General features: G+C 33.8%; 4 protein-coding genes and 2 pseudogenes across 7 annotated transcripts; 4 read left to right on the top strand and 2 right to left on the bottom strand.

Moving 5' to 3' along the window:
- Positions 1-200: 200 nt before the first annotated feature.
- Positions 201-3,871, bottom strand: LOC143575825 (coatomer subunit zeta-1-like; annotated as a pseudogene). The gene is made up of 7 exons (XR_013142838.1): positions 3,794-3,871; positions 3,356-3,539; positions 3,104-3,251; positions 2,941-3,018; positions 1,406-1,490; positions 553-608; positions 201-476 (listed from the first exon to the last, which is right to left on the bottom strand). The product of XR_013142838.1 is annotated as a coatomer subunit zeta-1-like (transcript).
- Positions 3,872-5,611: 1,740 nt separating this feature from the next.
- On the top strand, positions 5,612-9,658 carry LOC143575832 (pterin-4-alpha-carbinolamine dehydratase 2, mitochondrial-like). 3 transcript variants are annotated; one of them, XM_077060098.1, is made up of 7 exons: positions 5,632-5,674; positions 5,766-5,791; positions 6,026-6,106; positions 7,186-7,271; positions 7,345-7,468; positions 9,105-9,173; positions 9,355-9,658. In XM_077060098.1, exons 2-7 carry the CDS (start codon positions 5,779-5,781, stop codon positions 9,435-9,437), a joined length of 456 nt encoding a protein of 151 aa, XP_076916213.1. In that variant the 5' UTR covers positions 5,632-5,674; positions 5,766-5,778; the 3' UTR covers positions 9,438-9,658. The 3 variants fall into 3 exon arrangements, with proteins under 3 accessions (XP_076916214.1, XP_076916213.1, XP_076916212.1); XM_077060099.1 differs by lacking the exon at positions 6,026-6,106 and having other exon boundaries at positions 5,612-5,674; positions 9,355-9,653; XM_077060097.1 differs by lacking the exons at positions 5,632-5,674; positions 5,766-5,791; positions 6,026-6,106 and having other exon boundaries at positions 6,954-7,271; positions 9,355-9,654.
- Positions 9,659-11,307: 1,649 nt separating this feature from the next.
- LOC143575831 (acireductone dioxygenase 3-like) lies at positions 11,308-12,644 on the bottom strand. The gene is made up of 6 exons (XM_077060096.1): positions 12,553-12,644; positions 12,381-12,475; positions 12,082-12,196; positions 11,884-12,008; positions 11,656-11,726; positions 11,308-11,551 (listed from the first exon to the last, which is right to left on the bottom strand). Exons 1-6 carry the CDS (start codon positions 12,629-12,631, stop codon positions 11,500-11,502), a joined length of 537 nt encoding a protein of 178 aa, XP_076916211.1. The 5' UTR covers positions 12,632-12,644; the 3' UTR covers positions 11,308-11,499.
- A 2,298-nt stretch (positions 12,645-14,942) lies between these two features.
- On the top strand, positions 14,943-15,383 carry LOC143575824 (pentatricopeptide repeat-containing protein At2g34400-like). Its single transcript, XM_077060091.1, has one exon. The coding sequence runs from the start codon at positions 14,943-14,945 to the stop codon at positions 15,381-15,383; it is 441 nt and encodes a 146-aa protein (XP_076916206.1).
- A 93-nt stretch (positions 15,384-15,476) lies between these two features.
- LOC143575823 (putative pentatricopeptide repeat-containing protein At1g68930 pseudogene) lies at positions 15,477-15,848 on the top strand (annotated as a pseudogene).
- Positions 15,849-19,641: 3,793 nt separating this feature from the next.
- On the top strand, positions 19,642-20,059 carry LOC143575830 (uncharacterized). The gene has a single exon (XM_077060095.1). It carries the CDS (start codon positions 19,667-19,669, stop codon positions 20,057-20,059), a length of 393 nt encoding a protein of 130 aa, XP_076916210.1. The 5' UTR covers positions 19,642-19,666.
- The last annotated feature ends 4,375 nt before the right edge of the window (positions 20,060-24,434 follow it).

Here is a 24,434-nt window from a genome sequence, read left to right as displayed (position 1 = left end):
GGAAGGTACACTGAAATTCTCCCATTTACTTTTATGTTTTGAGCATAATCATTAAATAGTCTTGTTTCCTCCGATTATACTTGGTTTGTGTTTAGTAAGTAGTAACAACTAACAAGCAATTCCTTTCTATGTTCCAGGGAACTGAACACACCAAAATGGCCATTTATTCAAAAGGGTGACCTACCCTCATGCTAAAAGACCATGAAGAGAAATCATGACCCTAGCAAGATCTTAAAAAGTTATATCATATTAAAATAGTACAGAATCAAAACAGTCAACCATTCAACCTTAAATAAAACTTAAAAATATTGATCATCTTCTTGTCTACTTTCATAACCAACCATTCAACCATCTTTATGCAATAATAATAATACCCATTGGAACTTAATTTGCAACTGCTGACTAATTTTAAAGCACAAGTTTCCAACATGTCCTAACAAAATTACCATCATCCACACAGCAAGCATCCTTATCCACTGTATTGTATTTAACAGACAAAATTAGCTGAGACTTCAAACTTTTGGTCATACAATTAGTTCAAAGTTAAATTACCTGAGAAGAGATCTTGTAAAATGTTCCCGTGCCGTTGCCAATGCTTGACTTATAGTCTGCAATAACCAATTTAATTGTGTCGACATTGACATGAAATAAATCAACTTACTTTTCTCACTTGTGAAAACAACTTGAATGATGAGTTGATACCAACTATTCAAAATTTTACCATATGCTGCTGTATTTATTTATTAATATACCAAAACTGGTTATTCGTCCAAAATGTTGGTTTTTATGGTGTTAACCTTAGTTCCATAGAAAAATTGGATTTTATTAATCCCATCTTTTTGTCATTGACCAATAATAATCTCAACTAAAAATATTCCTGCTGGAGGTCCCACCTTTGAAAAATTTTGTTCTCATTGGACTCCGTTAAAAAAACAAACGGCAGTAAGTTTTATTCATATTTCAAACTGTTGTTTTAGGGATTTTGATCGGAAGGAGATACAAGTCGATTGATGTAAAAGGCTTTTTTTTTTCAAACACCCAAACTGAAGCACCTCGAATAGGTGCTCCAAACAACGAAACGGTGGTTCAATTCGGGTGTTTGAACTTCCAATTAACAAAAATCAAGCCGTTTTACATCAATCTACTTGTATCCATCCTCCTTCCGATCAAAAGCCCTAAAACATCAGTTTGAAATTCGGATAAAACTTAACGCCGTTAAGTTTTTTTTAACAGAGGTCCATGAGAACAAAATTTCTAAAAGGTGGGACCACCAGCAGAAATATTTTCAGTTGAGATTATTATTGGCCAACCACACAAAGGCGGGATTATTAAAATCCTATTTGCCAATTCTATATACTTGAAATTACTATAATTTTAAATTCTTTTATAAACGATTATAAAATACCTGCTCAGATAGAGGGGCTGCAGAATCTACACTGTGGCTTGCAACCTTTCCAGCAATTACATTTGCATCAGTTTCAAGAATAATTCTGAGAAACAAAGTGTATGCACACATGTTAGAACATAAAACATTTATATGCTCATGTTTCTTTTATAGAATTATAAATGATTTCCCAGCTAGTCAAGGGCAGATATCAACAGCTAATGAAACCCATTACTCACACTACATAAAAAAGATTAATATGTGTAGCAACCCAAATTTTCAGAATATTGATACAGAAATATTTTTATTCCATACATAGATGAGGAATTCTCATTTGACTTGTGTTAATCCAAATTGAATTTAACTGTTTGACCAAATGTCAAACAGCAAAACTTTAAAGATCCAACTACGGTGTCTAACCAAGAATTATGGATATGCAGCATAACCAATTAATTTGATATACAAGTTTTGGTAGATTTTAACTGATTCTAAGCTAGAGTAGGTTTCTGTGTAAAACTGTGCTATAACCATCACCAGTGCTAGGAAGTTGACTAAAATAGCCATTAAATTTGTTTTAGATAATAATCATATGATTTTGACAAACATGGTGATATTGGGCCATTGGCTAAACTTGATACAAAATGGCAATTTGGTGAGTTGATTGGCCAAATTGACATAGTATGACAAATGATCAATTACACTTCCATAAGGATATCTGTAGTGGAGCGACGGCCAAATGGAAAAAACAGCGACACTGCCACGTGAAGTAATCACTATTTCATAAATATTTTCCTAAATATTTATATAAAATAATACTAAATTTCATCAAATAAATTCTTAAAACTAAATTCTTGAATTAAAAACAAAATATAGACAAAGCATAAAAATGATAATTTAATTTTAAAGAATAATAAAACTAATTCTTGCGGTATTTGTTTCTAGTTGTTTGGGTTGTTTTGTGGGTTAAAGAGTGCACTGTTAGGATTGTTTTTGTAGGTTAAAGAACAGGTTGCTCAGCTTGTTAGGACTTAGGATCCATGATGAAGAATGTATGAAAAATGGTATGAAGATTAGATGAAAACAGTATAATTTGGAAGAGAAAGATGATAAATTGTGGTGTAAAAACTTGAGTTAAGTGGTTGTTTATATAATAAAGAGTTAAAAAATGAAGTTCTTTTTAATACTTAGCAGATCCATTCAACAGATAGTTTTTTTAAATCACCACCGCCCATGGCATTTCCACACCTGACACCAACACCCCAAACACTGCAAAAACACCACAGGCGTAACGGTGTTTTTGAACATATGGATGAGGGTGTTTGCCCACTACGCTTGCTCTTAAGTGTTTTTGAACTTATAGGTTCATATGAAATTGAAAGGTAATCAAACTAATGAGGTATTTCAAAAAGTGGACTGGGTCGGGTAAAATGCAGCCAAACAAATGCATGTAGTTGATATAGAACAACTAGCGTCGAATTAGTCATGTAGATAATAAAAATGGTCACTTTGTCACATGATTTCAGATATGTGCGTTACACTAAGTGTATCTATCTTACCCGCCATCGATAATTTCATCAAGGCACAACAAGATGAGATCCAAGTTTTCAAGTGCCTCCCTCTTATCCAAATTGCCCCTGAACACATAACCATCAAATATCCAATAAAAATGCATATTAAGTTTCACATAAAACAAGAGCAGAAATATTAGTTACAAACTACCTTAACAGAATACCAACTGCATCAAAGAAGCCCTGAAGAACGGTGGATAAAATGAGCTCATTTTCAGAGTCACCGCCAGTAACGAAGAAGTGAAGGTCCTGAACAAACTTGTAGACAACAACGTTGCTATCAAGCATTGTTATCTCAGCTGCAAATAGTCAGACACGTATTATTAATATCATATTGTTGAGAATGAAGGATCTGTAAACATTAAAAGTGAAGTGTAATAACAAATAATAATAATAATAATACCTTCGGTGCGTGCGTTGATCTTGTGAGTCTTGGTAAAAATAGACTTCTCAAAGGCTTCTTTACCATTATTAGTTGGCCAGTCATCCGAATAATACTTGACAGCGATACGGCCTCCTTCTGAGTCAAGAAGCAGAATGTTCTTTACCAAAGGACAATACTCCTATAACACATAAACATCAGACAGCTTTAATGGTATCAATCACAATATTAGGTCGGCGTCAAGTCAAATGGTCATGCTAATCAGGCTACAAACATAAACAGATTGTTATATGTTCCTAAATGATATAAAATAATCATAATAAATATCAAGTAAAATCTAGTACGACTATCGATTATTTGAGTTTTCAGAGGAAACATGGAAAAGAAATAGATCCACAGTCAATCATGTTAGAATTAAACAATCAAAATGGGGCGATCATATCAAAAACACGTACAAGCCTGCTGCTGCTGCTGCAAACACCCTAAATCGGAAATCAATAAAAGTGAGCAGTCAATTATATTATTATTACTGACCATTTTGCGAGTCCAGATAATTAATTATTCTCTTCTTCTACTGGTTGCTTCCTTCCTTCAAAATACGAACGAAGCAGGTCGATCGATCAGCAACCAAAGAAACCTAGCTTCATAAACACAAACGGACAACTTTCTATTTTCTTATTTTATTTAAAGAAAATTGAATTTTAATAATACAAATACATACAAACAACCTAATATATCGGTCGGCCGAGAAAATAGATTAGTATGGCGACAGATCTCGTTGTTTTGAGCATACGTGTCAAAATCTTGTTAGCTTCATAAACTGTCGGACGATGAATTTAAACGGTCCATCCAACCGTTCTAAGAATACCAACTGATGGGCTAGTTAAGAATGTGGTTGGTCAAAGTGGCCATTTTGGTCTCTTCCCTAATAATAATAGCCCACTTGGCTTCATTTTCTAGCCATGGTTTACTAAAAATCCCCGCTCAAGAATATTTGGAATGATGGTTCTTGACCTGCCATCCGACTAAACTAACAGACCGCCAAATAATCCAACTAAGCTTCGAATAATCCGACCAAAATGTTTGGAGACAACCAAACTGTTTGGGAGGATCAACATAATTTGACTTATGAATGTTATTAGTTAATTTTAACTGTTTTAATATGAAAATAACAAATTATAAAAATAAAATAAACTTTTATATAATACTTTTATAATAAATTATATATATTCGAGCTTGTGATTGAGATATATACACATTTAGCAAATAAACACATAACAACTAGCATAAACATATACCATGTAATTTGACACAACAAACATGAGATTGAATTGTGTAATGAACACAAACTTGAAGTAAAATGTTGAGATTTGGTATTAGGTATGCATGCTAACCCCAAAAGTATAAAATATGGAAATGGGGTATAAATACTCGCCTTGGTAAATGAGACGATTAAATAGATTTTGATTCAAACGAAAATTATGAGGCGCAGAACCACAATGTATTATACTGAACAAATAAATAATACATATGCTAGAATTCAACGAGTCCACACGAAAAGAAAACTACGACAATATGGGATTAATTCGTTTAGTTTAGTTTACTCATCAGTTTCTCTCCCTTCCTCTCCTTTTCTTTCTTTTAATGAAATTCGGAAACACCCCTTTAAAATTTTCCTTTCTTAAATGAAACTTGGAACACAACATATTTTTTTCATCCCTTATTTTTCTTTCCTTTCCTTCTTTAAATGAAACTCGGGAACACAGTGATCAGGTTCGAATTTTGACGAATGTCAGAACGTATGGTCTGACCTTTGACCCGGTAAGGCTCCATGTAATTGATTATTTACACCACACCTCCTGACCTAGGGGTGTTTGGCATAGCTTTTATTTTTGGCTTATGCTTATATTTTAAAGTAGCTTATAGTTTATTTTCTATTATTTGATAAGCTCTTTTTAACCGTTTGGATTAGCTTATATTTTCAAGTTGATAATAAGTTGTTAAGTCTACCATTCTTTAATTTGTTATAGTAATAAGTTGTTTCAACAATTATTAATCCACCATCATTTGAGGACAAAAGAGTAACTCACATCGTTACATAAATAAGCTTATTCAAATAAGCTAAAAAACCATCTTCAAATAACTTTACAAGCATAATCTTAAAAAGTTAACTAAACACAAAGTGAAGGTTATTTTATAAAAAAAGAAAACTAAAAAAAAGGTAGGCCAAAGTCCAAACACCACTATTCCTCTACCTCCATTCGGCGGCGTTCCGATTGTATAGATAGATCTATGATTTCCATCCGACGCCTTGTTCCTCTCACTTACCACTACTGCTACGTATGTGTATGTGTATGTATATGTAAATTGCAATCTTCTTCTCTTCTCTGTATTGTTGTTGTTGTTGTTGTTGATTTTGGATTTGTTTCAGGTGTTCCGGCCTCATGGACTACGGAGGTATTGTTTTCCTTCTATAGACATCTCTTTAAATCAAATGCTCTTTCTTTATCTGTGTATTTGATTTATTTTTGTTTTGTTCTCATCAATAATGAAGCCTTTGCCCTGGCCCTAACCTAATATGTTATCACAAACCAACCAACCAATCAATCCCCACTCAAGTCATATAATAATAATAATACCAGTGCTTCTTTCTTTCTTTCTTTGCATTGCCCAACATTTTGTGCATTACAGTTCAACTAGTTGCATACCAGTGGAGCAACATAGGCCAATTCTTAATGGATTCAGGAGGACATTCTGTACCATCAAAGGTCGGTCTGAATGTAATGTATACATACTTTTTTAAAACATACACTCTCATGAATTATAGTTATATGTGCAAATATTACATGCTGAGTAAGTAAATCACCTGAATGCATTTGATCTTCAAATGACACGCAAAATCACCACACATGGTTTACCAATCCCTACGTATCCAGTAAAATCCCACTCATTGGTAGGGTGGGACGAGGGCAAGCCTTACATCTACCCCCCCCCCCCCCCCCCCCCCCCCGGGCTCCAAAAAGGTTTTTTTGAGTGTAATAAACCAGATAAAGCGGATAATATAAAGTGTAGCTAAGAGAACCAGGACAACAACAAACACTAATAGATAATAGTACCCTGTCAGTAACATAGAGGTGATTTGAAAAACAATAAACTTAACAGCTAAACGAGCAAAATGCAAGTGAACCAGAAATGATTCACGAACCCTTTTAATAGGATCCTTACGCTCCCCTACCAAACTTTCCACCAAAGCAAAACTAAGGCAGAGCAAAAGCAAAGGTAAGATAATCTATTAAAAATATATGCACACTCCCTAAAGTCCATAATATTTTTAATCCTACGACTCCACAAACTCCTATTCCCAATCTTATCTTCTGTCTATCAACCTTCCATCAAGTTTACCAATCCTTAGAGATGCATCTATCTGAGAAGAACAAAAGGTATATATATGTGCGCGCACGTGCACTTAACAATAAGAATAATTGGATAAGATGTCAGTATTTTCTGATTAAACACAAGAATAGCAGTAGTAGTTGAGTACTCAAGGGCAGCCATCTGATGTAATAAAAAAAGGCGCTTATTGGCATCTTAGTATATTAGTATCTGACTCATTTTGGCATCATAGTATATTAGTATCCGACTTATTTTGTGTATTGTGCTAAAAGTTGATCATTTAATCTCATGAACACAAGAACAGCTCATGACTGGAGGCAATAATTTGTGGTGTCACATAAATATTAGAAAGAATTTTCTACATTGCAAATTAATTCATTGCTATATCAATTTTGTATTTTTCCACCGCCCCTCGTCCTTTCAAAAACTGACTTCTATGTGCCATACTGCCATTTCAGATTTGTCACTTCAGAAGTGCGTTCCATGCAACAGAAAGGATTTGAGTCCTATGACTGAAGGAAGTGCCAATGTGTTGAAACCAAAGGTTTGCTGCTATCTATATATCTTTTGTTATCTTGATTTTGTAGGGAAAAAAGTTGATGTTGGCTATGATTTAGATTCCTGAATGGGAACTGCTAAATGATGGTGGTGTGATGAAGCTCTGTCGCAAGTGGAAAGTTAAGAACTTTCTCCTAGGATTGGAGTTTTTTAAGATTGTTGCTGACTTGGCTGAATCCGAAGGTCTCTCTCTCTCTCTCTCTCTCACACACACACACACACACATACACACAGAGAGTTTATATAATTTATGCTCATTAGTAACCACTAAGGCCAAATCTGATCATTTTACAATGTTTAGGACTTTCTGACTCTAACCTATGCAGTTTAATGGGAAAAATATTGGATATCGGTCAAGGACCTATATTTGAGATATTGGTTATTGTGGTGAGATATCAGTAATTTTAATATCATGCAGAATTTATATATATAGCAATTTAATACTAACAATTCAGTATACTCTCCTACCATTAACAAATTAACCTTTTGCAACCTACAATTATAGCAAGTAGGAACTGATTAAGACTTAAAACACTAACATTAAACACTAAACATTGACAATTAAGACTTGAAAACTGATATCGGGAATATCGGTGGTATATTGGTCAATATTGCCGATATTATCGGTACACATATTCTGACCAATATTTTGCTAGATGTGGAGATGTCCAATAACCGCCATAGCAGTATAGCACCGATATTGAGAGCAGGTTTGGGATTGAGTTTGAAAAATGCTTATTGGCTTATTGGTGTTTTCAAAAGCCAATATATTAAAATTTGTTTGGCAATCACAAAAATCTTTCTTATTTTAGCTTTTTGAAAGGGTTAAAAAGCAGTTTTCCAGAAGCTCCAAATCCTGGCTTTTCAAAATGGCTTTTTGAAAAAGCCAATAAGCCAATAAACACTTTTCAAACTCAATCCCAAACATGCTCTGAGTGTGTAGACCAACTCTGTCCAACTTACATGGCAAACTTTTAACCTACCTACAGCCAAAGAGGACTCTGTAATCATTCTATATAAATATTTTGAGTAAATTGCATGGATGGTCCTGTGGTGTATACTCAAATAGCGATTTTGGTCCCCATCTTTGAGAAATTACTGGCTTAGACAATAGTTTGCACAAATATAACCCTTTTGGTCCCTGACACGGATCGACGCTTAACTTTTCTGAGAAACTTTTTGGAAATGACCAAAATGCCTTTGGAATATTATAAAACAAAATATGTAAAAATCTAGATCTCTATGGGCTCCACATGTTTTTTTAATAATACTATATGCGTGTGTGTATCTATTATATGCATGTATGCATATTTATTTTCTATTTTTGATATTGAAGGGTATTTTGATCATTACACATGCACTTAACAGAACGCAAACTATTGAGCCATTCGGGATCAAAACAGCAATTGAAGAATACAACATGGGCCATTCGGACAATTTATTCTAATTGTTTTTTAATCTGGTACAAATATTAGAATTTTACATGCTCATGTAATTATGTGATTGAATTAGATTGCACACCAGGTTCTCAAGGTGAAATCTTTTGAGGGTTGGGAGTAGAATAAAAAATAAATTTATTAACGACCATAAACTTCATGGTTTATAGCCCCTTGAGATACAATTTTTGGGTAGTTGTATGAAGATCAATTGAAATCCTATCTATGATTGTCATAAAAGGTTAGCAGTTGACCTAATAAAAAGGTCGAAGTAAATTTAATTACTTAAAATGAGTATAGTTTGAACATGATTCATCACATAGTGACATTTTTCTCAAGTTTTTATATAAAAATGGTTATGATCTATATTAATTTGAATACAGGTCATCATCCAGATCTCCATCTTGTTGGATGGAACAATGTGACAATTGAGATATGGACACATGCTTGCGGTAAGAATTGAGTATAGTACCATATCATTGAATAGCAATGTACTTGTCGCTAGTTAGTGATAAGCAATGTTATCAGAAAATGCCCACATAAGCAAGAAACGTTCAGTCGAAAAGGATAATTACCAAAAGTTAAGAAACTTTTTTCAAAATAGTTTGTGAAGTTAAAGTGTGACTTGTGCAGGTGGGCTCACAGAAAATGATTTCATATTGGCTGCAAAAATTGACAAGCTACCCTTCGAATCTTATCTTAAGCGTAGTAAATAACTTCACTAAATGTTTCACAAGTTAGCTGATTTTCATAAATTAATACAAGACTTTTATGATGCTGTTAGGTTAGTTTGGTGAGGTGGTTATTTACATTTTCTGTTTATTTTATTTTTCATCAATGTTTTATATCCGTAATAATATTCTTTTCTTTTTCTAATAAATTGATACCTGGAGAATGTCTGAAAGGTATAGATGAATTATTGATCCTTATGTGGTGGCTAAATGCTGAGAAACACAAAGGACGGTTTCAAAGTGAAACTTTATTTTTATTTTAAGATGTACAAATTGGTCGTCGGCTCAGTTTGTAAACGAACCGAGTTCAAGCTCATGCTTTGAACACTAAAGAGTGTTATTTCATTCTCCACTTCAACCTTTCATCTCTGTGTATATATAGCTCTATTATGTAATTGTTCAAAAAACTTGATGTGAGCATTTGGAAGATTTTTGAATATACGACTAATTTTAGCAAAATCTTACTAGCATATTATAAATTTTTTTATCAGCAAAATAACTAGTTGTTTTCACTTTATTGTGGATCTTCAAAAATGGTAGGTCGCTTCTCTTTTTGAACACACTAATTCTTCTTTTGACTTGGTTTCTCTTTCTCATTTGAAATGCTGCACCAAGAAGAAAATTCATTCAAGTAATTTGACTCACTTTCTATAAAAGCTTTTGTTTTATAAAAGTTGGCTAATTAAAAACTTAAGACCCTCAAGACCCTGTGTGTTTGTGTGCACGTACACACTTGTTTATATAGGGAGAGACTCGTTATAAAAGACTAAGTTGATATGAGAATAATGAAACAAGTCTAAATCGTTTAAATTTTCTAATAATGATTAATATTTTACTTCTGTATAAATGTCTATGTTCATATCAATAGTTTATAGTTAATATTTTACTTCTTATGTACATAAAAATACCATTAAACTAATTTGTTCGTGTGCCTTTGTTTTTACTTTTAAAGGTTTACCTACACATGCGTAGGTATGTGTAGAAAATGCACAACCTACAAATGAATTTTGTTTATATTTTTCGTATAATGCTAAAAGAGATGAATAAAATTGTATTTCAATCATTTTTTTATATTATGAAAAGAATGAATGGTTTTCTACACAAAACCCTCCTTGTATATTTCTATGATATATAGTGAGATAAACACATGTAGAAAAGACGAGATAACTTGCAGGCAAGTTAAATCCATGTTTACTTAACGTTTAATCATTTTTACTATCATCAAAATTGTCTTGTGTACACCAACAAACCCATGCCATGCCCCCAATGCTAAGCTACATCATACTTATTGTCCTCGCTACTCGAAAAGCACCCAGTGCTGACCATACTGAGAGAGACAAACCGTAGGTAATGCTAGTTGGCGAAGTGGCATTATCTCTAGCGATACAAAAAGAGAAAAAGAGAGGTCGTGATGAAAAAATTTAAGTCCGTACCCTCCTCGTGGAGTAGATCATGCATCCAACTAAGTCTTTGAATTTTGAACGGGATAATTCCCATCCCACTATCACTAGCAGGGCAGCCAGGACGTGAGCACAATGAGTGTGGGCTTCCCAAAAAGCCAGCCCGGGTCCGGTCAGTAAAGGATGAAGGGTAAAACCGTAATGTTGTGGTGACAAAACCTTCTTGGGTTTCGGGTGGAGAAAAGAAGGCATGGGGACTCAGGTCAGGGTGCAACATAACCAAGGGATTCAATTAAGGACGAGAAAAAACGTGGGCACGAAGGACTCGGTGTCCGAGACGATGACTGCTGCAGTTACTGGATTAGTATTAGCCGCTTGTTGACGACTTTTTCTTTTTATTATTATTTTGATAACTTGCCAAGCCTATATGATATTAGAACAAAGAAGTTTAATTATAGTTGAGTTTGAGGAAGTCTCCCAATAGTTGATATATAATCATTAAGCATAAGTGCTTTTATGGTATCATAACACAAATAAACAAGACATATTGTAAAACATTAAGATACAGCAGCAGCAAAGCAAACAATAAACTACTGCCCTTATTATATACTATTACTTCCCAACTCCAGTTTCTTACATAATATATCTTAAGCAGCAGCAACATCCTTCTTCTGCACATATGCTTCAACATATTCCTTCCTGCAGATACCAATATTTGTCCATTACATTCATTACAGACATTTATTTACGATCTTGATACATAGTAAGAAAAGTAAAAGTAAAAAAGAAGAGAGTGATGATACCTTGCAGGCAAGTGATCATGTGGTCGATTGAAAGGAGTCCAAACAGGGTCACCAACAAAGAGCCGCATTGCCTGCCAACAAAATAAACAGCTTTTAACCATAAAACTACTTTTTTCCTTAAAAGGATTGGGCTAATACACCACATGATACAAGTTCAAATATAGCATCTACTGGCTAACCAGAGCCACTATCTATCCTCCATAAGCTGTAAGTAGATTATAGCAGTACCTTATTGTAGTTGTCGGAATCAAGGGTGAAGCGGTGATACATACCAGCTGGAAGTACAATCATGCCCCCTTTCTTGAGCCAAACACGAATCCAAGCTTCATCACGATCCCTCACATCAAAGTAGCCTTCAATCAAAATAACCATGTCAAATATTAATATAAATATTATTGCTATCTGGAACTGATAACAAAAACTTACCACTTCCAGCAACAATGTAGCGAATCTCCTCGTCAGTATGAAGATGCTCTTCAAAAAAGCTTTTGATCTTTTCTTCATAATTTGGCAACTTTTCGGGGCAAACCTCACAGAAATCCTGAAAAACTCCAATTGAACAAACAGTAAGAGGTTGTTTGGTAGCCTCTTAATGGTTCATAGACTCTACAATGGTTAAAAGGAATGCAACACCTTAGATGTTACCTCTTAACCATTAAGAGGCTATGAACCATTAAGCATAAAGAGGCTACCAAACAACCCATACGAAAGAGTTAGCAGCAAACCATGTAAGAGTATCCGCGTGATTGACGAATTTTTTTCAATTCTTCATCGGTTTCATAGTTATCGGCATCCAAACGCCAACTAAGCACACCCAATTCTGTGCAGCAATAATTGAATTTAGAAAAAAAAATGATAAGTAGAAAATGAAGGTGGTTTTTAGTTAATAATAATAACCTGCAAGTTTATCAAGGGATACAAATTCCTTTGGATCCTTGTGATGTGGAAGCCTTTGGTCTTCATTACTATCATCCATGTACCATCACCTCCTCCCGAGCATCCTATTAACACCAAATTCTTCCTTTTAAATTAATATTACTATTATATCTATTTATTTGTCTAACTAAATCATGAGGACATGATTTTAATTAATAAAATATATTCAATTCATCTTAGAAACAAGACAAAGGTGAAAGGCACAAAATTGAATGAATCGGCAAATGGAATTAAGAGAGGCGATGCGATAGATATCTTGCCTACCTTGGATACAGAACCCATAGATTGATCTGAAACTGAAAGAAAGAATTGTTAGCTTTCGAGTTACGCAGGCAGGAACAAGGAAACCCTAGTTGTTTTTCGTTCTTTAAATTATTAGTAATATTTATATGTGTGACATAGAAAATAAGGAGTGTGTGTTTTTCATGCCATTCTTCAACGCCTTTTATTTGCTCATTCGTGCCGTCTAAATTCATTGAATCTTATCGAAAAATAATAGGTTTACTGTATTTTAATAACCCACACCATAACGTAATGTTGGTGTTGTAACAGGCTTTGTTATTACTAAATTATAAGGCATTGACAGCGGAATTTTCGTTAACCCGGTAGGTTTCAAAGATTGGAATATATATTAAAGAAAATTTATGAATTTCTGACTATATTGGGCATTCGCTAGCCAGAATAATAAGTACTTCTACCTGACTTATACTATGGTTTATTGATAGTTAAGAAACAAAAGAAACGCAATATGAACACACATGTGAGCTGTGTTTTTGCTTTCATTTATGATTCTTGAGACTGTTTGTTATTCAATACTTCAGAATTCTAACAAAACCCCTTTCTTGGAAAGGTTCAGGCGAAGGTGACACAAGAATGAAACGACCAATGACTTCCGACTAACATGGGCTATAAACTCTATACTAGAATGCAGTTTAGAATTAGAATATTATGTTAACGTTGGCTCCTTTTGCCCCCTTTGTAAGAACGCTTAATATTATGGCTTATAATGCAATATATATAAATGTGCATTACCATCTTCTAAACCTAGCGCAATATGCTAGTCTAAATTCTAGTATGTAATTATTAATTAACTAACAAATTTAGACGGTTCATATTTATTATTTTTTGTTATATTTTTTTCCTAACCAAACTTTGTGTAAAAATTGAAATCAAAGGGCTTTTAAAAAAATCAAAAGCTTATAAAATTTGGAATGAGGGCGTATAACATGGATTCGAAATAAAATCCAAGTTAATTAGTGCCATGTTATAGATTAACAATTAATCAGATGAATGGTGATTTTCACATATTTAAAAGTTAAAAGAACCAAGTCCTCGTGTAGTTAATCGTGTGACAAGGCAAAGCCTCTTGAACATCTAAAAATTCTGAGTTTGTGATCATGAAAAATAATAAATTTACCGTTAACAAAAAACCTAAGTTTACCGTGGCAATAATGGATATATATGGTCATATGAGTGCAAACGAGCCTAGCAAGCTCGATCTAGTCTTTTCACGAGCCTACCGCTTACCCAATTGTTTAATTCTGCGGCTACCGCCTTCGTATCCCCCGTTATACACACACTACGTCAAACCTCCATTGACTATCAAATCAAACTCACTATTATCGCTATCAGTATACTCAATTATATTATAACTGGTAGTCTGGTACGCATGAGCTTTCCATAAATCAAAGCTGCGCAATGCTTTACACCAGTTGTTCTATGAATCACATTACAAAACATAGTCATCTTTCCCGTTTAAAAAGAACCTGCGTGGTCATTTTTTGTGGGTTTTCTTTTAATGCCCACAAGGTGTTTGATAAAAGTCCCCAAAGACATACAACCTTTATAAATCACCAACCCATAACATCTTTTATCCAGCTAAACAATCTAGGCAAGAAACCCACAAAATATGAGCTTTGTACCGCCCTTAAATTCATGTTCCAAGACACTAAACTCGCACCTCGGTTCTCAGATTCATGCCATGATAATTCACTCAGGTTTTGACCAGAATTTGTACATAAACAGCTCGTTAGTGAACTTTTATGCGAAATGTGGTTCAATGGGTGATGCACGAAAGGTGTTTGATGGAATGGAATTGTATGATGAAGTGTCATGAACTTCTATGATATGCGGGCTTTCGCAAAACGGGCGGGGAAGAGAAGCGCTTTGTTTATGTAAAGAAATGTTGACGACACTCGTTAGACCGTGTTAGTGTTATTAGCGCGTGTACCGAGCAAGAATCGGTGTTTAAGTGTGGTGAGTTGCTTCATGCACATGTTGTTAAACTGGGGCATGAAAGAAACAGTTTTGTGATAAGTTGTTTGATTGATTATTATTCAAAATGTGGGAGGATGGATAAAGTTGTCGTGTTGTTTGAATCATGCATAATTAGAGATGATGTTGTGTTGAACACTATGATATCAGCATACTCTCATAATCAACAAGGCAAAAATGCATTGAAACTTTTTAAGAAAATGCATAGTGAAAGCGCGGGTCTTAGTCAACATACTTTGACCAGCATTTTGGATGCGTGTGGGGCGTTGACAGTTGTTCAACAAGGAAAACAAATACATGCTTTGGTAATGAAAATGGGTTCGGATCAGAACTCGTTTGTGGTTAGTGCTTTGATTGACATGTACTCAAAATGTGGCAACATTGATGAAGCCTGTCGTGTTTTTGACCAAACGGGGTACAAAAACAACATACTATGGACTTCACTGATCACTGCCTACACGCAGAGTGGTCGAGATTTAGACGCTTTGAAAATCTTTGACCATTTAGTACTAGAATAAAGATTCTTTCCAGATTATGTGTGTTTCTCGGTTGTGTTGACTGCTTGCAAGAATTGTGGACTTGTTGATAAAGGTATCGATTACTTCAAAAAGATGACATTGGATTATGATTTGGTTCCTGAAATCAATCAATACGCATGCTTGATTGATCTTTATGCAAGAAAAGGGGATCTTGAAGGGGCAAGAAGGGTAATTACAGAAATGTCATTTGATGCAAATGCGGTTATGTGGAGTTCGATTCTGAGCTGTTGTAAAGAGTATGGGAATGTGGAGTTGGGGAGAGAAGCTGCTTATAAGTTGTTTGAACTTGAACTGCATAGTCCGGTACCTTATTTGATTTTAGCAGATATCTATGCTAGTGTTGATTTATGGAATGAAGTGCAAAATGTAAGGATGTTAATAAATGAAAATGGAGTAAGAAAATCTTTAGCAGGGTGGTCAAAACTAGGGTATGTAGGAGGCTGATATGTAAAAACAACCAAAGGGTTGGAGAAATTATGAAAGGTTTACTTGTAAAAAGGTTGATATGTAAAACAAAAGAGGTTGATGCAACTTTTGGTTGTAAATGAAGCTTATTTGGTTGTATACAGAGCAACACCTTGCGCATGTGATGTTCGCGCTTCGGAGCACCTCACGCTTTTTTAAACCAAGATTTATGCTGACTTGAACACTAGTAGGCAAGGTATGTTATTCTTCTTGATTTCATCTCTAGATTTTGACTAGCCATTATGGAAAATGGATAATTGTGTATGCATATATATCTATTGCTTTGTATCTGTGCATAGAATTTGTACATCATTAATGACTACTTCCGGTTTCAAATGATTTGAATGACTAAAACGTAGCTATTCTAGAGGGTAACCAAGGTTGTTTTTCTATATCACTTACCGATTTCATAATTGATCAATTTGGACAAGTATAATAAATCATATGATGCCACCTTGAAATGAGAATACGTACAATCCTTCATTCTTTTGTTTTAATATACTGACAATGTGTTTTATAAGAAGTCTTTAGCAACCACTTCAATGTGCAAGAAGGCAATGTTGTAGTTTACAGTTTAGCTCATTGACATCTAACATTCCATGTTCGTTCGTTGATACTTGATGCCCTGTTTAGTAGTCCTGTATACTTGTAATTTGTTAGTTAATAGGCAACACCTAGATATTTGATACCTTTAGTAGTGCTATAAAAGCACTAAATTTGAGCAATTTGCTGGGCTTGAGCTTCCCTGTTTAGTAGTCCTGTATATAACTCATAGGTGTAAGGCGTAATCAGTCAGCAATATCTCATTTGTCATATGAGTGAAGTTTGAAATCCAATACTTTTAGCAGATTTACTGTTTTAAGATAGATAATTGATTATGCTCCATAGAGAAGGAAGGATTGATTAATCATATGAATAATAAGGTTGATCATATCGTTTATAGTACATTTGGTTGACACTTCTTTACCGTTCTAGGTGTTATGAATAATAAGGTTGAAATATCATATGAGAAGGAAGGATTGAACAAGTTTGTGTGATGTGCTGCGTGTTAGAACTGGGAATACAAGCAACAGTCTTAAAAGTAAGTATAATGTTGCTGACTTTTTCACATGTCAAAAGGAAAATAAAATAATACTAGGGTAAGATGTGCTATATATATGGGTTTTCATTGGAATTGGAGGGTTAAGAATATTTCAGTAAGCAAGATGGACAAATTAAGCGACCTTGAAAGCATGATCATGGATTACAAGTTTAATGTGGGTAAAGATGGATGGAAACGGACGAAGGACAAATCGGGAAAATTTTAAATGAAATGATTAAGGAATGGTAGGAGTGCAGACTTTATATTTTGTTTGGACTAAATGGGTATCGAACTATCGATTAAATTTTCTTGTTTCATGCGGAGGTTACTACAAGACCGGATCCCAACAGCTAAAAATCTGGTTTATATGGGCGCCTGTTACATGCGGTGGTTTGTAAACTTTGTTCTGCATGGGAAGAGAACACAGACCATATTTTATGGTCATGCTTGGTGGCTGATGAGACTTGGAGAAAGGTTAGTCAGTGGAGTGGATGAAGAATTCGTTGCCTGATGTTGTAGGGTCCATCTCAAAAGCAGAGGTTTAAAGTACAACAAGAAAGGTTTAGTTTGCTATCGTGTATACAACTTGTTGGGTGTTATGGAAAGACATGAATGAATGTGTTTAAAGGGCGTTAAAGATCAAGGGAAAGGATTATTGAAGAAATCAAAATGGAGTTTTTCAACTGGTTATTCATCTCATTTGATTCTTGGTTCAAGGATGGTTTTGAGGAAATATTGATACTTGCTGGGCAATGTGTATTGGTTTCAACTGCACATCATGGTTAAAGTGTTATCATACTACCATGCATGTAGTAAGAGTTTAAGACTTACATAAGTACGGTGTTTTTAACTAAAAATAAAATAAAAATGTATGATTGGTTGGTTTTGAGTTAGCTCATGCCCTCACAATCTTCTTTTTGTTAAGCATTGGCGAAAACCGAATTGACGCCAAACAGAAGGTCAAGGACAATCACTTTGACCTAAAACAAATCTGCGATCACTACGCGGAAGATTAGACGGGCGAAGACAAAATAGAAGATGGAAAAAAGTAAATAGTAAAAACAAAATAGAATATGAAGAAATGTGAAAAGCAAAAGGAAGCGCAAATAACAAGTGTAATCAAGCATACCAAATAAATAACATTGTTATTAAAATATAATAAATATTATCTACAGTAACACTTTGTGAGATAACATGTCACTTCTTATTTAACAATTATATAATTTCGTTAATAAAAAAAATCTAATGTAAGGGTGAGAGGGTGGTTTACCCGCTCACTCAAACTACTCACTCAATCAACTAAAAGAGCGATTCTTCAAATTATATGAGGGGGTTCTTAAATTTTTTAGAGATGGTTAAAAGTGATTGTGAGAGGATGAGAGAGAAAATGCTACTGTTCATGGTTAAATTTAGAGAAGCACATTGTTTATCTCTATAATTTTTTAATGTTTTTGAAAGTGGTTGTGAGTGAATGAGAGAAAAAATGTAATGATAAAAGTATAAAAAAAGTATTATTTAGTTGAAAATAATAGAAAAAAATAATATTTTTAGTGTAATAATAGAGATGAAGATGAAAGAATCCATTAAGAATACTCTAATAAGTTAATGTCACCTCAAAGAGGCCAAAACTATTCCAAACTAGTGAACTACTCAATTTAAGAAGATTGTTTACCCACTCATCTAAACTATTCATTCAATCAATGAGGGGATGGTTTACCCACTCAACCAAACTATTCACTAAGTCAATAAAGTATCACCTCCAAATAATTTAAAACTATTCCAAACTAGTCAATATGGGGGGATGGTTTACCCACTCAACCAAATTAGTTACTCAACATTTATTTTTTTAATTTTCTATTAAATTATATAAATTATTTAAATAAGAAACATAATTTCATTAAATAAAAAAAATAAATACTTAAAAAAACACAATACTAAAATAAACAAAATAAGAAAATAATAAGACAATGTGAAAAATGATGGCTCGAAAACTCTTGGGTCGGAGTGGACTCGTATCATTTAGAGCAACCTTTGGTCTATGTTTCTCTGCGTTTGAACCCGATGATTTTTTTCTTAATGACCCCATGATTTATTTTCTTAATGACCCTTTCTTTTCCTTTTTTGTAAGTTGAGCGTATAAAGTGTATATTGAGTAGAAAGAGATAAGAAAATGGTTTTAAATATTTATATAGAGTTTTCCTCACATTACCCGGAGGCAACTAGTCGAGGCCGTCCACCCTAGTTAACTTATATTTCTTCTCCATAACAAAAAAAAGTTAAAAAGAAAAATATCTAACAATAACAACTACGGCTAAAACCGCGTGGTAGCTAACTAGCTATAAGAGCATTCTCAGCCCGTTCCCTACCCTATATTCATATATATCATATAATTACACTAAAAAATACTGCATTTTCTCTCTCCTATTTAATTAAATAATATTTTCTATATCTTTATTATCATATTTTTTCTATCTTTCACTCATAACTACTTTATGAAAATATTAAAAAATTATGCATTATTTATAATAAAACCTCAACTCGAACCTTCTAATATAATTTTTCTCTCTTCTCTACTAACAATCACCTACAACCATATAATATAATTTACAAATGATCGAGAATGCTCTAAACACAAGTCTCCACACTTTTTCCCTTCCCCCAATTACTTGCTCACTAATCCACCAACCTCCAACAAACCCTCACTGATCCACCAACAATGGCGTTGGAATGGGTGGTTCTGGGCTACGCCGCGGCAGCCGAAGCCGTCATGATCATCCTCCTCACCCTGCCAGGCCTCGACTCCCTCCGCAAAGGCCTACTCGCCGTCACCACCAGCCTCCTCAAACCCTTCCTCTCCGTCGTCCCGTTCTGCATCTTCCTGTTACTGGACATCTACTGGAAGTACGAGACCAGACCTAGCTGCGATGCACACGATTGCTCCCCCTCCGAACACCTCCGTCACCAGAAATCCATCATGAAGAGCCAGCGTAACGCCTTATTGATCGCTGCTGCTCTCGTCTTTTACTGGATCTTGTACTCGGTTACCAAGCTTGTGGTTCAGGTTGATCAGCTTAATCAGCGGATTGAGAGGCTCAAGAACAAGGAGTAAGTGTAAGTGTTGTTGGTTATTATTCGAATTGAGGCTGGCTTTGTGGATGGATTCTACTAGTGTTTTAAGGCTTATTTCAATGCCTTTGAACCTTTTAATGTTAGTTTTATAAATCAGTTCTTGTTTGTGATATTAATATGAATGATTTCAAGTGTTTGTGTATTAGGCTGCAAATGAAAGTACGAAACAATTTTTAGGTTTGTTCTTTCAATTCCACACCATTAGCTTCGTCTTCTACCCTGGTATTTATGTGTGTTTACGGGTTGGAGATCAACTGGATGTCTGGATCCGATCTCACCGAATAAGCCCTAAATGTTTGTTAACCATATGAATATGGATATGTTAACATACCCAACCACCAAATCCATTTGAGCTATATTATTATCAACTGCCAGACCCGTACCCACCTAGCAACAGAGACAAACAAAGCCTGAAAATTAATGATCTTCAAGGCTCAAACACGGTGTGTGGATTACCGGGGGGTTTTCTGAGTTGATTGAATTAGGTTACTGATTTCGAGGTACCGTGTAATAGATTATTCTAATAAGATAGGTAAAATGATGCAAAATTACTTGTGATAGTGTTGTTACCTGGTTTTTGGTAATGGTGAATGTTATAGTTAGTAAATAGTGCTGTTGATGATGACGACGTTATAGGGAGAACAATTACTTTGATGCAAAAACAAGTTAGATTGTTGGAGAGTGATGTACAAACATCGATGAAGATCACGGTGCTTGATACTACATAACCTTTGAGGATTCTGAATACCAGACGTATGTTGTTTTGGACATAACTACTGCAGGTTTACCAAAACACTTCAGTGTTTGTCTATGTCGTGTTGTTACCTTTCATATATAAAAATATATACATTTCTTAAGAAAAAGTCAAATAAAATGGGCTTAGCGCCATAACTATTCAACAAAGGGGTTGTTTGGTAGCCTCTTAATGAATGGTCATTAAGAGACTACCTCTTAATGGCTTTTTAATGGCTCATAACCTCTTAATGGTTAAGAGGGTAGCCTTATATTCAGACTTAAGGCTACCCTCTTAACCATTAAGAGACTACTAAACAACCCCAAAATGCACATCTGGTTTATCAGAATGTGTAAATTAAATAGGAGTTTCTTCTTCAGAAGAAATTTCTTCTTCTACCCATATTTTCAAAATTTTTTTGTTCACACTCTTTATCACTTAATGACATTAATTGAACTAGTTTATTTATTTGTTTAGTTGAGCATGTTTCAAGCTGATTGTCAAATATCTGTTCTGATTTTTGAGAAATAGTACTCATTTTTCAACGTTGTTTAACTCTAATATTTCTTTTTCAAAATTTTGCTTTTGCTTTATTAGCTTGGATATGATTTTTAATTTGTCACCTGGATGCATGCTCCAGTCATCATGAAGTACGTTAAGTTTTTGGATGATGTGACATTTTTTAATTTGAAGCTCAATTTTTGACGACTCTTTACTAGTCATTTGAAAGTTGTTCTTCTATGACTTTTTTTGGTTAATCTTTAGCTCCAAAAGGCCATTTTAACGTATTTGGACTCTTGGGGTTAGGGGGGGGGGGGGGGGGTTGTTGAAATGTTTGTTAATGCTAATGAAGAAGAGGTTGGATTTCATTGGTTCGCTCAAAGGTATCATCGGTTATGTTGGTGGAAAAGACGCCAAGAAGAACAAGAAGCAATCACAACATTGACAGGGGAAGCAAATGAAACATTGACATGGTGGAAAAGACGCTGAGAAGAATATACTGTGCTTGAGGCAACGAACACATCGTTGATTTTTGGATTTATCTGTATAAAGGGCTAACTGAATTAGTGATTTACATGAAGTTGTTGCTGCTGAGAGGTCCTAGTTATACTTTGAAGTGATTGAAATGCAAATGATGTATTGAGGTGACTTGTTAAAGGACCACAACTACAAACATATTAACTTTTTCGTCATCAAATATGTAGCAAGCTATTTTGTGAAGAATCTGTGGTTGGTAAGATGAGTATATTGAGCTTCTTTTAAACCTAAAATCAACTAAGAATATGCTACTTTCAAATCATTTGTATGAAATGTAATAAAAACCAGATCGGTAACTGAAGACTGAAGTAGCTAACTAGCCGTTTTATTTATCATAAATTTATAAAACTGAATAGTCTACGTGGTATGTATGGGTCCCTATGTATTAGATATTACAGTTGGATCCAATAAGTTTAGACGTTCAGTATTTAACAAAAATAGTCCCCATAATGGATGACATTATGTTAAGTATTCTTACATGCCAAACATACTAAGGGCAATGCTAATTCCAATGGCCGGCCCGTATGTAGTAGAAGCCCAAGCTAGGGTTTTAGGCCTCCAAGTTTTTGAGGCCCCAATTTCTATATATATATATATATATATAGGATTTGGTTCATTTCAAAAGTATTTTTGGTGCGATAAAAGATTATAACCAATCACATGATTTCATTTTAAATTTCTTATTATTTAAATAAAAGGGTATCTTAGTAAAATATAAAATGTTTTTTTTAACTCATATTCATTAATAGTTTAATTAATATTAAGTTACTAGCAAATGATAAATTATTATTATTATTATTATTTATTTCATCTAAAATTTGAATAATTAAAATCCATTTGATCTAAAATCATTTTATTCTAACACATAGCTAATTAATTTTTTTATTTGATCTCTAATGTAAAGTGTTTTTTTATTTTTATTTTTTTTATTTTAATCAACTAATGTAGCGTAGGCTTATTTTATGTAATGTAGATAAAGTTACGTAATCTAATGTATGCACACTTTCAAATTTTGTATATTCATAACTAATGCAGTGTAGACATATCATATATAGTCTTGGAAAAACTAATGTAATATAGGCTTACTTTAAAATGTTGTGTAGTCATAACTAATGTTGTGTAGATATATCAAATGTACTGTACGTAAAACTAATATAGGGTAGGCACACTTTTAAGTGTTATATAGTCATAACTAATATGGTGTAGGCCTATCATATGTAGTGTAGGCAAAACTGATGTAACGTAGGCTCACTTTCAAATGTAGTGTAGGCAAAACTAATGTAGTGTAGGCACACTTTTAAGTGTCTTATAGTCATAACTAATGTAGTGTAAATATATCTAGTGTTGTGTAGGCAAAACTAATGTAGTGTAGTGTAGGCACACTTTCAAATATTATGTAGTCATAACTAATGCATTTTGGACATATTTAATGTATTGTAGGGACACTTTCAAATGTTGTGTAGTCATAACTAATGCAGCATAAAAATATCTAATATAGTGTAGGTAAAACTAATCTCGTGTAGTCACTTGAGACAAGTTGGTGTATGTGTTTAATTAATTAAACTAGTATTAACTAATGCAACATAAAAATATCGAATATAGTGTAGGTAAAACTAATCTCGTGTAGTCACTTGATACAAGTTGGTGTATGTGTTTAATTAATTAAACTAGTATTAATCATTTTATGAGCATTGATTATGCTAGAAAAAATAACCGCCGAATACATTAATGTCTGGTTTAATTAGGCCAACACCACAAAAGACATGTATGGCCTTTTTAATTAAAAATATGTCATAAATATGTGTCTTTATTTACGATGATGTCATTTATATTGTTGACCATTGATTAAACACAATCAATGGTCTATATTCATTTCTCACACTTCTCGCTATAATATTACTTCTCGCATGATCCATCCCCTGTATATATATATACATATATATATATTATATATACTGCTACTATAAAAAGATAATTTGAATTGACAATATAGTTGGATTAAACTAGTGTAATGGTAAAATGCCTTACTTTTATTTGGGAGGACTTGATATCGAATCCCATCTCCACTTATATTTTTTCATTTTTTTTAATCTTACCCATCGAATAACATCACTAATTTTTTTTTCTTTTCTTTTAATCTTACCCATCGAATTTGATCTCCACTGATTTTCTTTTCTTTTACGTTTCTTTTTATCTTACCCTGAGAGATGGAGTAGTGCCTATAATCCAAAATAAAGAGAAACCCAATGTTTTCTGAATTTCGATTGCAGTTGTTTTTTTTTTCTTTCAAAATAAAGGATTGATTTAATAATATATAGCACTTCATGTTATTTTTGATGCAATTATTATAATAACTTAAGCATACGCAATAGTTTTCAATTGCAGCAAAAAAATGTTTCTACTCTAGAAGACTAAAATACAATGTCTATTTCTCTCAAAACTAGGAATCAATGAACATAATAATTGTATGTGCACAGATATTTTTGAATATCATCAAATCAAGTTACCTTAATGTCGTGTTTCAATACATTTATATTTTGGTTGGTTTCTTTTAAGAAACAAATCTAAAGAGAAATGAAAATCA

The sequence above is a fragment of the Bidens hawaiensis genome, unplaced genomic scaffold, assembly GCF_021521415.1.
Source record: "Bidens hawaiensis isolate Kalapana, Puna unplaced genomic scaffold, B.hawaiensis_p1.1 tig00027760_1, whole genome shotgun sequence".
Taxonomy (NCBI): Eukaryota; Viridiplantae; Streptophyta; class Magnoliopsida; order Asterales; family Asteraceae; genus Bidens; species Bidens hawaiensis.
Note: the sequence above shows the minus strand (reverse complement) of the source record. Positions and strands in the feature narration are given on the sequence as shown.

What these genes read in the sequence shown, in the direction of transcription:
- LOC143575832 (XM_077060097.1), top strand. Translation starts at nt 7,035, where the DNA reads ATGACTGGAGGCAATAATTTGTGGTGTCACATAAATATTAGAAAGAAT. An exon ending in TGACTTGGCTGAATCCGAAG is followed by an intron (nt 7,469 to 9,104) that starts GTCTCTCTCTCT and finishes ATTTGAATACAG; the next exon opens with GTCATCATCCAGATCTCCAT. An exon ending in GATATGGACACATGCTTGCG is followed by an intron (nt 9,174 to 9,354) that starts GTAAGAATTGAG and finishes TGACTTGTGCAG; the next exon opens with GTGGGCTCACAGAAAATGAT.
- LOC143575824 (XM_077060091.1), top strand. Translation starts at nt 14,943, where the DNA reads ATGGATAAAGTTGTCGTGTTGTTTGAATCATGCATAATTAGAGATGAT.
- LOC143575830 (XM_077060095.1), top strand. Translation starts at nt 19,667, where the DNA reads ATGGCGTTGGAATGGGTGGTTCTGGGCTACGCCGCGGCAGCCGAAGCC.
- LOC143575831 (XM_077060096.1), bottom strand. Translation starts at nt 12,631, where the DNA reads ATGGATGATAGTAATGAAGACCAAAGGCTTCCACATCACAAGGATCCA. An exon ending in CTACATTGTTGCTGGAAGTG is followed by an intron (nt 12,009 to 12,081) that starts GTAAGTTTTTGT and finishes TTTTGATTGAAG; the next exon opens with GCTACTTTGATGTGAGGGAT. An exon ending in CATGATCACTTGCCTGCAAG is followed by an intron (nt 11,552 to 11,655) that starts GTATCATCACTC and finishes TGGTATCTGCAG; the next exon opens with GAAGGAATATGTTGAAGCAT.